We start from the raw sequence: 17,195 nt of genomic DNA, 5'->3' as shown, positions 1-17,195 counted from the left end.
AAAGCAAAACATATATTCGCTGGAAAAAAAAGAGGGTAAAAAATAAGTCTTGATACCCCCCTCCCCCCCCCCAAAATAAAAAAATTGGGGCCCTGGGCTACCGCCCCTTTAAGGCCTTTCTTCGGGGATTTTGGAGGTTATTCCCCCCCAGAAGTCAGAAAACAACAAACAGCTGAAGACAGATGTGTTCATTTGGTCTACGCAGCAAGAATGTGCTGATATTTGCTTACCTGCTAAGTGTGTGAAAATCAGAATGAGGAAGAAAGAAGTAGAAAATCCCTGGACTGGAACGCTGACACAGCGTGACTCAAGAATACCCTGGTTATTTCTCTAAAATGCTTTCATTACTCAGCACTTTCAGCTTGACACAATAGTATTACCTCTTATTACCATCATGTCTGATCTTTGGATACAAGCAGGGCAAATAAGAATGGAAAATGGAAAAAGGTTTCACACGAGTTAGTGAACATAAAAACATGGCCTTCAATGCGTGTCAGTGAGACAGACGCCCAGTTGTTCTTCAACGGGCAAAAACTGGCAGAAGCATCAAACCAGGTGTAAGTGTTGCACTTTAGTTGAGTGTTTGTCACTTCTGCGGAAAAGGTAGGTGTGGGGCAGGGGGTATTTGCATAGCGACTTTGTACAATTACACTGTCAAAGTGGATCAGTGGCCGCACAAAGGCACCACTATGTCTGCGTGGAGGAGGACAATGCCTGCACACAGGAGGCAGCACTTTGGCCAGGCCACAGAGCTGCTGCGGATTCAAATGACCTAAAACAAAACCCCTCGCCAGTCAAGCATATAAAGTCAAACATTTTATTCTTCTCTCTGCAGCTTTAGTGCGGTTAGATCATGTATGCAAATACATAACAGAGAGCCGTGAACATTAAAACTCCTGTGTAACTTCATATTATTTAGCCCGAAGCAGACGCTGGCAGTAAATCAGACGCTTGTTTTGTATTTACAGAAGGAGCAAATCTGTCATCAGTGTGTTTACATGTGCAGCAAGCTCTGTGGAGGGATTTTTATCTGGCCTCGCACGTCAAAATATGTCAACGACAGATGCAATAAAAAACATTTAAAAAAAAAATACAGTGGAAAAAATAATAAACAAATCATCATTTATGTACAAATCCTACATTAGACGAAGGAGGAAGCACGCGCTGCAGCTGCTGCAGGGTCACACCAGAGTGGGCACCATGCCGGAGTTGAGGTGGTGCGCGTAGGGCAGGCCGGCGGAAGGGTGCAGCGGGGTCGGGGTGGGCAGGAGGTGCGGCGTGTGGCTGTAGGTCAGCAGAGTCCCGGGGCCGAGGGAAAAGGGCCCGCCGTTGTCGTCCAGGGGAGGCGGCTGGACCGCGTCCAAGTACGGCTCCAACATGGCGGCCTTCTTGCTCTTCTTGTTCTTGTTGGAGACTTTCCGGTTGCGGGTCTGGATGCCTTCCTTCTTCATGGTGAGCGGTCGGTTGACCTGGGGAGTAAACGAGAGGAGTTATGTCACAAATGTCCCCCGATGCGTCGGGTTGGAAATGTTGCTTTGACCTCGTGTGAGGCCTCAACAGGGCCGGCCCGAGTCTTTCTGGGGCCCTAAGAAGATTTTTTTTGGAGGCCCCTCGTACCAACATCTCCACACCAGGTGCTTCATCATTCCTACGCCTTTGTGTGTAACCTATCTTTAGCGTCATTCGTAATTAGCTTACGTCATGCTAGTGTTATTAAAGCTATTGCCTTAATTAACTGAATTAATTTGAATTTTGAAATGGAGAGAGATATTAAAGTGTGGCAGTAAGGTTGGACAATATTGCTGAGGAACGTATCACACTATTAGCATGTCACATCAGTCGATATTGATATTTATTGATTAGTTTTTTGTTTTAAATATCTGAAATACTGCTAAACTACTGCCATGACCTTTCTTCTTTTTTCCACACTTTTCACACATTGTTTTTTATTTTAAAAATTGCTGCTACACAAGTTACCCAACAGGTTGTTGCCAGGTAACCAAGGAGAGAGCCACTCTAGCTAAGCTAGCCATGAGAGATTGAGTAGCTACAGCCTTTCCTCTGCCTACATCCCCCAGAATGCTATGCGGTTCTGGATCGGAAATCAGTAAAATTATTGAATTCTATCAGACGTATGATCTACTGATATTGATCACGTCTATCGCGATTATTGATTTATTGTCAAGGCTTATATGGCATATCATCAATTTGACAGTAACAGTGAATTTAGAATAAACGATTCAACAAGTTTATTATCTTGTTTTTTAAAAAAATTTTAAAAACTGCAAAAATACAAAGTCTTACCAAGTATTTTTGTCTAGTTTCTATTGCAAATATCTTAGTATACTTAAGGAAGGACAAAACTAGCTTACAAGTAACATTTCAGGAGTTTAAGTCAATAATTCCTTAATATTCATGAAAAAAATATGAGTTACTTTGGCAGATTATTTTTCTTATAACGCGACAATTTCCCATGTGATAATTAAAGTACTCTGCCAATAGAATAAGTATTTTTTCATCAATATTATGGAATTATTGACTTAAAACAAGCTCATACACCTTTCAGAAATGTTACTTGTCAGTTAGTTCTGCCTTATCTCAAGTCTACTCATTTGTTTTCACTCGAAACTAAACAAAAATACTTGGTAAGATTTTGTGTTTTTGCAGTGTGTGCAATTTATCACCGCAAAATTGAAAGAAAGAACCTTCATCATGTCTTCTTATATAAAAATAAAACAGATGCCATTTTAAAAAAAAATGAATAAAACTGATGTAATGGCCCAAAGCAGCCGCATAACTCGCTTCTGCCTCGGGCCGTCCCTGGGCCTCACATTGTGCAGTTTGAAGTAGAGTCCGCAGGCGTTGCACACGGGCTCCCCGCTGGCGTTGCGCCGCCACAGCGTCGTCGTGCTGGTGTGACAGTTGGCGCACACGGTGCCCGCGCGCTTGCTCACGATCTGAAACACGCGCGAGGAAAAAAACAACAACAACAACAACACGACAATTAAGGTTTCCGCGGCAGCAGGTTGCGCTTAGCATCTCCGAGAAGGAGCGAGTCCCACCAGTCTCTTCTTGGGCCGGATCAGAGGTCGGTTCTGGCCGTTCATCTTGTGGTACAGTCCGCAGGCGTTGCACAGGTAGTGTCCGGTACCGTCCCGGCGCCACAGGGGCGTCGCGGTGGCTCCGCAGTTCACACACTCTCGGGCCTCTGAAGAAAAGGAACAAAATGTGTGTAAATGTATATATATACAGTACAGACCAAAAGTTTGGACACACCTTTTAATTCAATGAGTTTCCTTTATTTTCATGACTATTGACATTGTAGATTCACACTGAAGGCATCAAAACTATAAATAACACATGTGGAAATATGCACTAAACAAAAAAGTGTAAAACAACTGAAAATACCCCTTATATTCTAGTTTCTTCAAAGTAGCAACCTTTTGCTATGATTACTGCTTTGCACACACTCTGCATTTTCTTGATGAGCTTCAAGAGGTAGTCACCTGAAATGGTTTTCACTTCATAGGTCAACCTGCCCTGTCAGGTTAATAAGTGGGATTTCTTGCCTTATAAATAGTCATGAAAATAAAGAAAACCCATTAAATTAGAAAGGTGTGTCCAAACTTATGGTCTGTACTGTATACACATATATATATATATATATATATATATATATATATATATATATATATATATATATATATATATATATAAAATAAAGGAATAGTCCTTCCTTGTCATTTCCCTTGCTTTCTCTGGCAGATGTTTGGGTTAGCTTACATTTCATGACAACGCGTTTTATTGACATCCTGAAGAAAGTGTAGGAGTGACTTGAGTTTATTAAGGCTCCTATCTCTCACTCACACTTCCCCATCAACTTGATGCAATCACCTTGGCTTCAGTAAGTAAATAGCTTTTTTTTAATTATTATTACCAAATGGTAAGTTTACTATCCTAACTAGGATTGAGTTAAAAAATATTTAAGTGGATTAGAATTTTTCTGTATGACTGAATTGGATAGGTTTATTTATATGTTGTTGTTTTTTTATAACTGGATATGAATTAGATCTGTTTGTCTTTTAAAATTCTTTGAGATGACATTTGTTAGAAATTTGCACCACACAAATAAACTGAATTAAATTGCCGCTGTGCACTGTCAAGTCAGCTGGCTGTAAGGAGGCGTTTGTTGTACTACTGACAAAAAAAGACAAGGCTGTTTAGAAAATATCTCTAGTTGCAAAAAAAACAACAACCCTTATTTCTATATATGTGTTTGAATTTGTGTATTAAAATCATATTAAAAATACTGAATTAACATAATTTTAACTGAAATAACTTTTTCCTTCAAAAATCTAAAATAATTGTTGTCTTTCATCGAGTTTAACATTCTGTTTTAAATATCATGAAACTGGTATTTTTACACAAGGAAGTTTTCATACCAATCCAACAGTGGTGTTCCTAAGAGGTGGCCAAGAGGGGGGCAGCAACCAGGAGAAAATTGACAACCGCTAAGCAGGTATGAAACATACTTCAATTAAACTCACTATTCCGTACTAAACTTTTTTTTTATTATTGATTTGATGCAATATTTCACTTTTAAGTGTCGCATTTTCATTAAGTGAAAAGGAGAAATTATCATAATTAACAGAAATTTAGGCTTACAAACAATATATTCATATGTACTCAGTTTTCTGTGCCGAGTCTCACCTGGAGTGGTCGGCCTCAGCTTGTTGCGGAGCTTCGGGGAGTAGGACGGGCTGATCCAGGCGCCGGCGCTGGAGTAGAAGGCCGGCGAGCCGTAGTCCTGCGGCCCGCTCATGTACGAGCTGTACGGGCTCAGCATGTGGGGGTGCGAGTGCGACGAGGGGGTGTACATGCTCCCGGCAGCGGGGGTCAGGTTCAGGAAGTTGCTGCTGGCACCCGAGCCGCCCAGGGGGCTCAGACGCTCCGCTTTGAGGGCCTCCTGGAGACGGGGGCTCTCCCGGCCCTCCCTTCCGGGGGAAGGGTATCCGTCCCTGGAGGCGGTGAAGGAGGAGGCCATCCCGGGGGAGTAGAGGGAGGTCGGGGTGTGCGAGTGCAGCGGCGTCTTGGTGAGCGGGCTGCCGCTCCAGGTGGAGGCCGCGGGGCTGTAGGGCGAGCTCAGCGGGTGGCTCGGGGGCCCGTCCAGGAGCTGGAGGTTACTGAGGAGGCCTGGGGAGGTGTACACCTGCCGGACTTTAGACCACACAGAGAAACAGGAATGAAATCACCAAGTCTGGGTTTCAGATCACTGGGCTTTTAAATAAGTTCATGTGGGCCGCAGCTCAACAAAGGAATAAATTTGGCTGCTTAGTGAATTAGACTTTACTGAAAAAAGAGAATGGAGCTCCAGCTTAAAGAAAAGTAGTTCATTTGTTACATTTAATCAAATTTAGTTTGTCAAACTTACTTTATTTACGTTTGCTTAACATAAACTTAATATATTTACTTAAGCTGATTACTTGTAACAAATTAACTCAATTTCTTTTAAGTTGAATCTCCTGTTTTGTTTTTTCAGACGGGGTCTATTTTAGGAAGAGGATTTCATTTACATCTCAAAGGGAAAATATTAAGCATAACCCAAATGTTTTTTTCTTTCACCAGCCATATTTTTTTTTATATCATGGCAAATATTAGAGAAAACATAAAGGGACTGTTTACTCCAAAACAGACTTGAACACACGCACTCATTTACTTGGCTTAACACAGCGAGATTTTTAAAGGAACTTCTTATTTTTTTTGTTGCTAGGAATAGATTAAAATATTTTAATAACCAAAAAAAAGGTATCAGGCCCCAAAGTAAACTGAACATATTTCTTTGGTAACACTTTATTTGACTGACATTAAACTGTCATAAACATGACAAAGTCTTGATGAATGTTTACGACCGTTGTCGTTTTGTGTAATTCAGTAAACAGACACTTTTAGTGCAACTTTGCATTAAAAGTGTCACCGTTTACTGAATAATGGTGTTATCATTCAGTAAATAACAGAGTCATTATTATATACTGAATAATAATGGATCTTATTATTCAGTGGATTGTATTAATCTACTGAAAGAATGTTTAGTATTAATTTTCTAAATCAAATTATTATTTAATCCAGTAAATTAAACATTAATTTGCTGAATGAAATGTTATTCAGTAAATATTAATATACTGAATTCAAGTAATGTTAAATGATACTAATTAAGTTAATATTAACTTAATTCAGTGGATTAACTAAATGTCAAACAATGGAAAGCAACCTGCATTGTTCAATGGAAAAACCATTTTGTTTTTGTATTCAACAAAAACGTTTAATGCAACTTCGTTGCATTAAGCAGTTGCCATTTTTAAAGTGTCATTCTTGACCAAATGACACTTGACGACCTCTGTCATGAACATTCATGAAGACTCCAGGTTTATGTCTAAAAACCCTTCCAGTAAATGTCAGCATTTCTTTTATAAAGACAAACATCTCAGACTTTTTCTTCACACTCACAATAATTTGTTGTTGTTTATTTATTTACTTTTTTTCCATTAAATATTGCATGTGTAATTTATTGCTGGGTAAGAAAAAAGCACTTGTACCAAAAATATTTTTGCATTTTTAAAATGGGGGACGGCCGCTGAGTATTTGCCCTTGGGGCAAACTGTTGGGACGCCCCCCGGTTCAGAGGATGGCGAGGGATCGCTGGCGCTCACCGGAGCTGTGTCTGTAGCTGGACGGCGCTCGGCTGTGGCTCGGGTTGGGGAAGAACGAGGACAGCCCGGCGTAATCGGCGTCTGCGGCTGAGAAAAAGGCCTCTCCTTCTTCCCCGGCGGTCAACAGGCCCGGGTCAGAGGGGAAGCCGGCGAGGGGGTCGGAGCTGAGCAAGGTGGGAGACGCCCAATGGGACTGGTCTGACGAATCCTCCATGATCACTTTCACCCTGAAATAAAAACACAGATCCATCACTCGTCCCAACACTCCGCTCTGCCAACGCAGGCGGCTCTGATCGAGGCAGATAGGGCGTCATCGCCGGGCCCCGTCGTTTGCTAACACAACAAACAAGTGCAACTTAAAGTTATCAGGGACGAGATCTCTCGACAGCAGGCTTTTTCAAACTTCCTTTTCTAGGATCCTCATTTGACTGTGGCTGAAAGTAACAACTAAAAATAACCGGCTCTTTAAAAGTAGTGATGCGGCCAGTGACCGAACGGTTACTAGGTGGCCTTAAAATATAATAGGTGTGCCGGTTGGAGGTAGGTTGAAGAAATGCCCGAGGGGATGATAAACGAAAAAAAAGGGTTCTGTTTCTTTTTCGTCTTCTTCTTTTCATAAACAGAACGCCTTAGAGAGTGACAGAAAATCTTCCCCAAAACATTTATTTTCAAGAATACAAAAAGTGGTTAAAGTAAGAAATATCACAGTCGTGGTAAAAGTCAGTGTCAATCTCGCTCAGGATCTTTACAGGAAAGAGAAGAGGGAAGAGAAGTGGCTGATAGCGTGAGATAAAGTCAGAAAATCTGATAAGGCCCCGTTATTATAATTCTGAATATGTCCATCTGTGATGATGAAGTCAGAAACACGCAGGACGAAAAGAAAAATCTGATCTGATTCATAGAAATCTGAAAACAAAAGTGTGAAGACAAATCAAGGTAGAAGCCAGGAAGAAGTTTCGCATGAATACATTTAAATGCAACTTCATAATTACAAACGCACAACTCGTCCTAAACGGAGCATTAAGTGCTTAAAATGTTTCTTTTTTTGTTTTGTTTTGTTAAAATTATTTAAGCCATTTTTCCTAACTCGATTTAGAACCAATGTGGAGGAAAACATATTTGAAAAAAGTCTATAAAATAGATTGCTTTGATTAAGTGGAAACGCCAATACTCACCGTTTCATTAAAAAGTTTCCGCCTCAAAATGAACTTTAACCGCGATGCCAAAAGTGGCCAATCAGAAACACTCGAATTTTTAAAAATATTTCTTTTAATAAAAAAAAAGAGCAAAACAATTAACGAGAGACAACTGGAGAACATCAGTCCAACATGAGATGAAGTGGTCACCTACCAGAGTGGATGCTCACAGAATTTCTACAACCCAGCGGAAAGAGGTCCAGTTCAAGTCGATGGACTGACTGACTGACTGACTGACTGACTGACTGACTGACTGACTGACTGACTGACTGACTGACTGTCTCGCCGCAGGCTGATGGCTACAAGAGCAACTTCTTCAACCAGCAGCAAAGTTTAGGGCTTACGAGACAGTTCGTGGGAGGGGTTGGAGACAACTTTTTTTTTTTTTTTTTGACAAGACACACCTCTCTGGTCCACAGAGACAGAGCCTGCAAGATGGTAGATGTTACATTTTTACAGCTACAAGAGAGAGAGAGAGAAATCATCTTTGACCGTGTCATTTATTTATGAAATACAAATATCGCCGGTGGGTTTGTGGCCCTGGAAGGCCGTTTTAAATCTTAGTTCCTCTGCTCTTCCTTTATGTCCCTGCGCGCTGCTTGCGTCACATTGATAACGGCCGAGTATCTCGGATGATTTCCACCACGAATTTAAAAAAAAAGCGCCAAACCACGGCTGTTATCAAGGCGCTCCAGGTGATGGACGGAAACGTCGGATGAGACGGGGTTTATTTAGGTGTGGGAGTCAGACGCGCCGAGGAGCAAGGCCATCTCCAGGGCCCTTCAGGGAGCACACGCGCCAAGGAGAGGCCCTCCTTTTCTTTTCTTGTCTTCTTTAGTGTCTGTTGATGAAATGTGCATACAGCCCCAGATAAGAGCAAGCCCACATGGAAAAAGAGTTTGAGAGGCATTTGAACAAAGCGGAGGGAAAAATGCAAAGACGCAATTTCTTTGTGGTCCGGCAAAGCTTGGAGTGGAAGCGCAGTAATGCAAATCGGGGGAAAAGCAGCAATCATACAGGAGAGATATGGTATGGACACGGCCTGGCGGCGCACAAGCCCGACAGTGTGCCCGGTCATTTGATAGTCAAAACAGCTCCCCAAATTTCCTCTCTCTTTGTTCATTTACGGTTTTCAGGGAAATCAGGGGAGAGAAACAGTTAGGCAGAAATGAGATGAAAGCGGATCTTTTCCCCAGCTTTGTAAGAAACCACAGCGGTTATAGAGGATTGATTCCTGATAACCTGCATCAGTTTGCCCAGGTGCAAATCGAAACATGGAGGTCATGGCGGCTGCGGGGTGAAAAAGTGTTTAATTAACTCAACCATGTCTGTGAATTTTCCATTCCTGGGAACAATCGTTCAAGTAGGAAACGCTGGCCAAGAAGCCAACAGAAATAAACGGATGAGAATAGCAAAGGTCAGCGAGGTCAACCTTGGCAAACGTTTTATGAAACGGATGATCGGCAAACCGGAACCGGGCCGACTTTACCTTTTTAATAGGACGCTCAGGTGAAGTACTTGCTTTTTTTTGTGGAAGCCTTGATTGGATTTAATAGAGTTGGAAGCTAAATGTTTATTCATTTTACTAGAAAAGTAAAAATATCACCAACGTAAAGCGAGGCATAACATCAATGTAAAAGTACAGCTGGTTCTTATAGGGGGACTTTTAGTTTGTTTTAACCATTTACAAGGTAAATACACAGGTAATTAGTGTGACGTAGAGCCATTAAGCCATAGAATATACAGACTAAAAGAATAGTTGATCAGGAAACTAGCATTTATGTATGGGGCCCATTTGGATAGGAACCGACCTGAAAAATGAGCACAAAATGGATGGAGCGCAGGTTAATGATGACCTCAAGGTAACATGGAAAAGAGCCCGATAACACATATCATGCCTATACAGATGTGATCAAAAATGTCACCCAATGTAAGACAGTGGCTAATTTGACTTACAATTGGTGAGACAATGTAAAACAATCCTGGAAATATCATTGGACAGTCCCTATCCTTAATCCAGGATCTGTTTCAGAGGTTTTGTAAGGACAGACTTCTAAACATTGTCAAAACCTTTGAGCAGTCGTCATCAGGCAAATTACACCACATCATCAAATGCCGAAACCCTGACTGTTCCCCAGCTTTCTGTCTTCGTCTGTTTGAGATTTTATCACTGGTGTTGCTCATGAGGTTTGTATTTAGTCAACCAAATAGGTCCAATACAGGAAGCCCATTGGAAGCTAATTCAAATGGCCCCGATATACACACGTTTTATGTGTAAGGAGCGCAATAAAGATTATAAAGAATAACAACCCAAAGTCTGGTACCTCCTCATCTAGGAATAACATTAAATCCAACTTTATTCTGTTTCACTTTCAAAAGAAAGAAAAAACAGCAAGAAATGCAAACTGCTGCTCCCAGTCACAAGCTAACTGTTAGCAATGCGGGCTAATAACAGGCTTTGTTGCATTTCATGTATTTAACCCTAAACAAACAAATCACAATCAAAGGTTTTACAGTACTGAGTGTGTGAAATACTGAAAGAGATACAACCGTCATGAGGGCTAAACAACAGTTTATTGTAGCGGCTATCGCTAGCTTAAACACGTGGTGAAATCTCAGCCTTCCTGTTTATTCATCCATCTTAGAACTTGCAGTGGAGAATATTTCAAGAACTCAAAGTCTAACCTGAAGAACCAAAAGCAAATGCTGGTAGGTATCCATATTACCACTGATGTTGGAACACAATCGTTGTGAGGGGTAAATAATTTAATGTAGCAGCTATTGCTAGCTTAAGCACATCGCTGCTGAGAAATCTCAGACCTTCCTGTTTATTTGTCTAACTTGTAACTTGAAAATGTCGACTTTTGAGCAGAAATGGAAGCTGTAGTTAATCTATATCCTTCAACCACAGCACAGTAGAACAGTTTTATTTTCCTCCTTTATTTTTTATCTATGAGGAAAAACAAAAGAAACAGAAAAAGTCCCGCATTGATAGTTTTTAAACACTTCCACTTGAAGGATGTTAAACATGGGAGGATGAGAACGTTCTTAATTGCCTGCACGCTTGCCTAATCGAGATGTTGCTTGTCCTGATTATTCAAATTATTGTCCAAAATTAGCATCTTCAGAGCTTGCAGGTAAGATGAGATGCATGCTGGGTAGGCTTGATAGGCACTGCCCAGTGTTTTCTATAGACGTCTTCCTTATTTATCGACTGGATTTGGTCAGCTTTCCCTCTAAGGACCGCTGTGTCAAAATGAAATGGGACTGAGCCGAGCTGCTCTCTGAGCACATCGGCTTACTTGGCTGTTATGAGGAGGAGTGACGGCGCTGGAGCCTGCGCCGCAAGCGAGGACAGCTGGGCAGGGACGCGGTGGCCTGCGACGCCCTGATAAGCGCTTATCAAGATGAACGGAGGAGGAGGCCGGGAATTACAAGCAGCGCAGCAGCAGGCCCACAGGACCCTGCAGCCTCGGCCTGGTCGTGCTGTGTAAGTCGGACTCACAGTGAGAGTGGCACATGTGCAGCGTAGCCCGTCAGATGTCAGTGTTTCCTGCTTGCACTCTGAAGTGACACTACAGTGTGAAGTACAGGACAGTTGGGGGCGAGGGGGCTGTTTGAGCCGGTCGTAACCCGGGTGACGGATGGCGTTGTCTGTCACCACTGGACTTTGATGGCAGCCTTCAAATTCCCAAGAAACGGGCTTCTGTGAAGGCGGTGCTCTTATCTCTTTGGTGCAGGACTGCAGCAGCAGTGCTATACTCAGGAGAGCACCCTCTCTCTCTCTCTCTCTCTCTCTGTCTGTCTCACACACACACACACACTAACACACACAAACACTTTCAGAGATGAGTTGCCTCCTCCATGCTGATCTTGGCATGTGAGGTGACGTTTTTAGCAGCAGAGGAGCGTGAAAGTGCTGCTCTGACTAATAAAGTTAGCTTGTCACTTAGCTATTGTAACTCTTTCCACTGTTGAGTTCATGTAATCTCACCATACACAGATGTGTAAATGTGAAACTATTACCACTTGTAACTTTTCCCTCCTAAATGTTCATGTTGTTTGGAGTTAATTTTTGTTCCTGTAAAGATCTGGTGAGAATTTTTGTTGTTGTTGCACGGATGCTGGTGAAATCTTTTTTTTTTCCTCTTTGCTTTGGGTTATTATAGAGTTCCTTGCTAAAGTATTTATCCCTGTTTAACTTTAAATAAATGTCACATTGCAGTCACAAACCTCTGTTTCTTTGATATTTTCTGTCAGAGCAGCATAAAGTCAGATGAGTTCCTGCAGATGACTGTGAAGCTCATGGACCAGTGATACTGTAGTCATTTAGAAGGCTGGGTTTTACCAAATAAGATGATTTCAGTTTTGCTTTCGTTCAGATTAATAGCCATATTTGAACATCTGTAAGGCGCATCTGTAAGGGCTGAATAGCAGTGTGGCCAAAATAGATAAATAAATTTGGATAACATCCGCAAAGCAGTGAAAGGCGGTGTTATGTTGCATAAATGTTGTGTTAAGAGTGGAAAAGAAGTGGAACTAGAATGGATCCCTGAGGAACCCCGAAGTCAAGATGGGACAGGACTGAACTGTGGGTCAGTTAGCTGCCCAGAGCTTAGGACACTGTTTGAAACCATAAATCTGGCTCAAAGTTTTCCACAACCTTCTCCATGGTCTCCAAATTGTTTGTTGTCTAATGTTCACTAACAAACCTTTGAGGCTTTCACAGAGCAGCTGCATTCACACAGTGATTGAATTAGCACAGATGGACTTTATTTACCATTCTGGTGGTTCTAAAGATACTGCGTTGCACTTAATTTTATTTAAGGGTATCAAAGTAAAGGTGGATGAACATAAGTGGACATTATATATTTTCTCATTTTTATTTAGATAACCATTTTCCTTCCCTGTTTACAATACGTAGTACTTTGTGTTGTCATGAAATCACAAGAACATATGTTGAAATGAAGTCAATTTAACTAAAGAGCAGGGAGTTTAGTTACATTTGCAATAGAATTATTATAATAAATATATATATATTGTTTTTACCTTTAAAAAATCTATTTTCTTCTATTATTGCTGCAGTATTTTTAAATTAGCTGGACTCGCTAGCACCGGTTAGCTTGACCTGCTGCATGGCGTTTGATTGAGAAAATTGCGACAAAAGGCTAAATTATTGTACAATGTTGGTTTAGTTGCGGGGATGTATTGACTATTAGTGTCAGTAAAATTAAACTGAAACATAAAACTACTCATTCTAAATGCAGCAACTTAACGTGGTGTCCAATACGCTAGAGAAACACACCTGACGCAGTTAGCAGTGATGGAGACCTGCTGGCTTAACGGAAGCATCTGCTGCCCCCTGGTGGCGAGTCGAAGTGGTTTACTGTCATTCCGCAGGGAGTTTCTGATGAGGTTCTGTGTTCCTGTACTCGCTCCGAAGCAGTGGGGACACGGTGCACAGTTCCTGATCAGATATATAAAAGCATTATGGTTTTCTAACACATCGAACATGGCCTTTTGGTAAGATAAATAAATAAATATATATATTTTTGATCCAGATTTTCTTTGGGCACAACACAATTCATTTCAATATTATGGATTTAAAAAAATTATACAAACACGAAATTCATGCGCATTTGTTTGTGTTGCTAATTATAGTTACCAGATAATTAAATCGTAAACTTCTTTTGCTCAGACAGGTCATACAAAAGACCAAAAAAATAAATAAATCAAAGTTTTAATGTTATGTTGTTGCTCAGCAGACAGTCACTGAAACCAGGAGGAGAGAAAGTTACAAAACAATTTAACTTCCCTTTGGCATCGGGTCTCTGCTCAGCGGTCCAAAGTCGTCTTCTTCAGAGGAAGGTAAGTTTTGCTTTTCTGAAAGCATTCAAGGTCCCCGTCTCCAGTGATGATTTGGGTTGCCATGGCGTCTGCTTGTGTCGGTCCGCTGGGTTTTATCAAGACCAAAGTGACTCCAGCCGTCTACCAGGAAATTAGAGCGGTGTCACTCTGCTTGATTGTCAAAAGTAATATGAGAGGCAGAGTAGTGAAAAATGCAGAAAAGCACATTCACATGCACGTGTTTCTTAAAAATCCATTTTAATTAGCAAAAGAATTAAATGATCTGAGACCTATAACCATCAAAATGAAGAGAAACATACATAAAAATAGTTTTTCAACCTCTGTTTACTAAATCTGCATTCAAATTAGTTGCATTTCTAACCAAATTACTGATATACAACGCATTTTCAATATTCAGATCTACTCAAGTGGATCTGTGAGGGGAAAACCCACAGTGTCCACCATCGCTTTCTTTGATACCATTTCATAAGATTTTGTATTTTCTGCCAAAAAAAAAAGCCATTTAAAGGTCAAAGGTGAGCCATGAGTCAGCCACACAGATGTTTATCAAATGATGCCTTCAGAAGCGTAGGCCACAGCGTCGCCACACTATAGTCATTTAATAAACGTGCAGAAATCAAGACAATAAACAATTATGGTAATTGATTAAGTAAGTTTATATTGCAGTGGTTCAACGAGGACTACGTTGCTGCTCCTGGGACAGTGTAAATATCATAATTAATAATATGTAAAAATTATTATTATTATTAGTGCTAAGGTTTTTGGTTCGTTCCCTAATCTACAAAATATGTTGTTTATGAAAATACGTCATCATACCATCAACATTTGAATAAAAGTGCTGCATTTTTTCCCTCCTTTTGTTCCTGTACTTTGCATATCATCGCTTCGTTCCTTAACGTGTTTCAAATTCCGATAAGATATTTTGGAGAAAAAAAAAAATAAAAGGTTTGATGAATGTCACTTAGGTTTGATAAATGACAACTAACCCATTGCGAATTTCCGAGCAGCACCCTGAAGGCGTCACCGTCCGCCGCAGCTGCAGTCAATCTGGTCGCAGCCTCCGTTCAACATGGGTGAGGAAAAAACTCCCGTGACTCTGAAGACGATCCTCATAGGAAACTCCGGGTAACTTCTGGTCGTTTTGTTTTCACTCTGAAATGTTCGGACTCGGTTCAGTTTAAAGCTCAAATGTTTCACTTTCACTTGCCGCGACTCTTTAAAGTAAAGGTGTAACATTTATGTGTATAGCAGGCAGATGTTTAAACAACTTCATTCACTTTTTAACCATTTTACACGTCGCGTGACACACACAGGTGGAGTTAAATGTGTCTTGTGACGAAGAAAGAGTTCAGTTTGAGGTTATTTCTAATTTATCTTCTGTGTGTGTGTGTGTGCGCGCGCGCGTGTTTACACAGGGTGGGAAAATCGTCCGTCATGAACAGATATGTGGATAACCGCTTCACCAACATGTACAGAGCCACTATAGGGACGGACTTTTTCTCCAAAGCAGTCAGGATCAATGGGAACACGGTGACCCTGCAGGTTGGTGTATCACAGTGAAATGCATCAACCTTCATGGCTGGTAGAGGCTCTGCAGCCTTGTGTTTCCCCCTCTCTCTCTTTGTGTGTGTGTGTTTAGATCTGGGACACAGCGGGCACAGAGAGGTTCCAGTCTCTGGGCACGCCTCTGTACAGAGGGAGCCAGTGCTGCATGCTGGTGTTTGACGTCACGTCCTCGACCAGCTTCAGCGCCTTGGAGATGTGGAGGAAGGAGTTCCTGTTCCAGGGAGAGCCTCAGGATCCGGAAGACTTTCCCTTCGTTGTCCTGGGCAACAAGACGGACCTGAGCAACCGGGAGGTCGGTCTCGACTCGTTTGCAGACTTCCTCCGTTGTGCATCTGCTGGCAAGTTGAGTAGGATTTTATTTAGGGGTAGCACATTGAAAGGGGCTCAACATTAGAGGCGGCGTATCGATTCCAGCTTGGTGTCGATGTTGAGATCGATACCTTAGCTTCAAATTCCCTCTTGAAATTTGTGCACTGTAGTTCCTCAACTCTATGGTAACATTTCTTTTTGCCTTTTTATTCTCTAAATTCTGTCCCATGTTTTAGCAAAAATAATTCAAAGGAAAACAATAAAACAATACCTAAGGGCTGTAAGTTTGATACGTCAGACTTAAAATATAAGTGCTGTCGATACTGGCCCTGTGTTTTCTTAATATCTGCTCAATACCAGAATATCCAGTATCGCACGCCACACTTTTCAACTTTGCTTTGAAAATACATGTTGAATTTTTGACACTTCATCACATAAAATCCTAATACAGTTTTTGTAGGAACTTTAGAGTATTGAGAGGAGAATTGATCCTAATTGGTTCTACTCTTAACTTTCTGAGTACCCAGTCCAAATATGAAAGACGTATAATAAGCTCTATAATCTCTACTGCATTATAGATTGTGAAATACTTCATCTGCTGTCTAGGTGTCTCGCAGAAAGGCAATGCGGTGGTGTGAAGAAATCGGGGCGGAGTACTTTGAAGGAAGCGCCAAAGAGGACCTGGACATGGAGAAGCCATTTTTAAGAGCCGCAGAGCTCGGCCTCCAGCAGGTAAATTCAGTCCTAAAAAAAAAAAAAAGCAGACCCGAGACAATCTCTGTTTAACATGTTTATTTTTGATGATAAAAGATACATTACTCCCTACAGTACAAAAAACACACATTGGAAAATACAGGACATTTCCAGATAACCTGCGAACAGCCGAGAGAAACTCGCAACACCTGCGAGTGCTGATAAGAGAGCACTCGTCCCGGCGCGGGAAGGAAAGTTCGGAGACCTCGGCACTGCTGATGATGACCTATCTAACAAGGGTGCAAAAATAAGTGACCCGGCAAAGGTACTGTGGAAGGAAAGGACACAATTGTATACCACATGGAGAGAGGAACAAACTCATTAAATGTTTTTTTTTTTTGTTTCCATTTTTTTTTTCTTTTTTTTTTGAGAACCTTCAGCTTTATGGTCTAACTTAAGGCATCACTACTAAAATACACTGCTTTTTTTTTTTGCATGCATGTCTAGTTTCGTTTAACAGACACACCGACACGCACAAAAATTATGAATGCATATGAAGAGAAAGTTTCTAGAAAGAAATCAGGAGAAAATCCCAACCTGAAGCCACGGCGGCAAGCGGAGAGGCCCTGACTTTGACGTTCGGAGCCTTTTTGTTTATTTTTATTCTTTTAAATTACCGTCACAAACTGGATCTGCCCTTTTACACAGAAGATCTCCACTCATGCCCCCCAGCCAGACCAATCCCCCCTGTACACGTTTGGATTGATGGACCTAGTAGGATTTCACTCCCTACAGTGAATCAGCGGCAAAAAAAAAAAAAAATTAAAAAAATCAGAACAATCAGGGAGACTATATA

At 41.3% G+C, this 17,195-nt stretch overlaps 2 protein-coding genes across 3 annotated transcripts; one reads left to right on the top strand and one right to left on the bottom strand.

Moving 5' to 3' along the window:
- Nucleotides 1–803: 803 nt before the first annotated feature.
- Nucleotides 804–14,857, bottom strand: gata1a (GATA binding protein 1a). Of its 2 annotated transcripts, XM_032548849.1 has the most exons (7): nt 14,758–14,857; nt 13,209–13,891; nt 6,708–6,934; nt 4,711–5,217; nt 3,063–3,208; nt 2,832–2,957; nt 804–1,469 (listed from the first exon to the last, which is right to left on the bottom strand). In XM_032548849.1, exons 2-7 carry the CDS (start codon nt 13,415–13,417, stop codon nt 1,182–1,184), a joined length of 1,503 nt encoding a protein of 500 aa, XP_032404740.1. In that variant the 5' UTR covers nt 13,418–13,891; nt 14,758–14,857; the 3' UTR covers nt 804–1,181. The 2 variants fall into 2 exon arrangements, with proteins under 2 accessions (XP_032404740.1, XP_032404741.1); XM_032548850.1 differs by lacking the exons at nt 13,209–13,891; nt 14,758–14,857 and adding an exon at nt 8,058–8,141.
- Nucleotides 14,790–17,161, top strand: LOC116710055 (ras-related protein rab7). Its single transcript, XM_032548852.1, has 5 exons — nt 14,790–14,896; nt 15,187–15,313; nt 15,411–15,629; nt 16,253–16,378; nt 16,475–17,161. Exons 1-5 carry the CDS (start codon nt 14,841–14,843, stop codon nt 16,559–16,561), a joined length of 615 nt encoding a protein of 204 aa, XP_032404743.1. The 5' UTR covers nt 14,790–14,840; the 3' UTR covers nt 16,562–17,161.
- The last annotated feature ends 34 nt before the right edge of the window (nt 17,162–17,195 follow it).

This window comes from Xiphophorus hellerii, chromosome 20 (assembly GCF_003331165.1).
Source record: "Xiphophorus hellerii strain 12219 chromosome 20, Xiphophorus_hellerii-4.1, whole genome shotgun sequence".
Taxonomy (NCBI): domain Eukaryota; kingdom Metazoa; phylum Chordata; class Actinopteri; order Cyprinodontiformes; family Poeciliidae; genus Xiphophorus; species Xiphophorus hellerii.
This window is presented reverse-complemented; position numbering and strand designations above follow the sequence as displayed.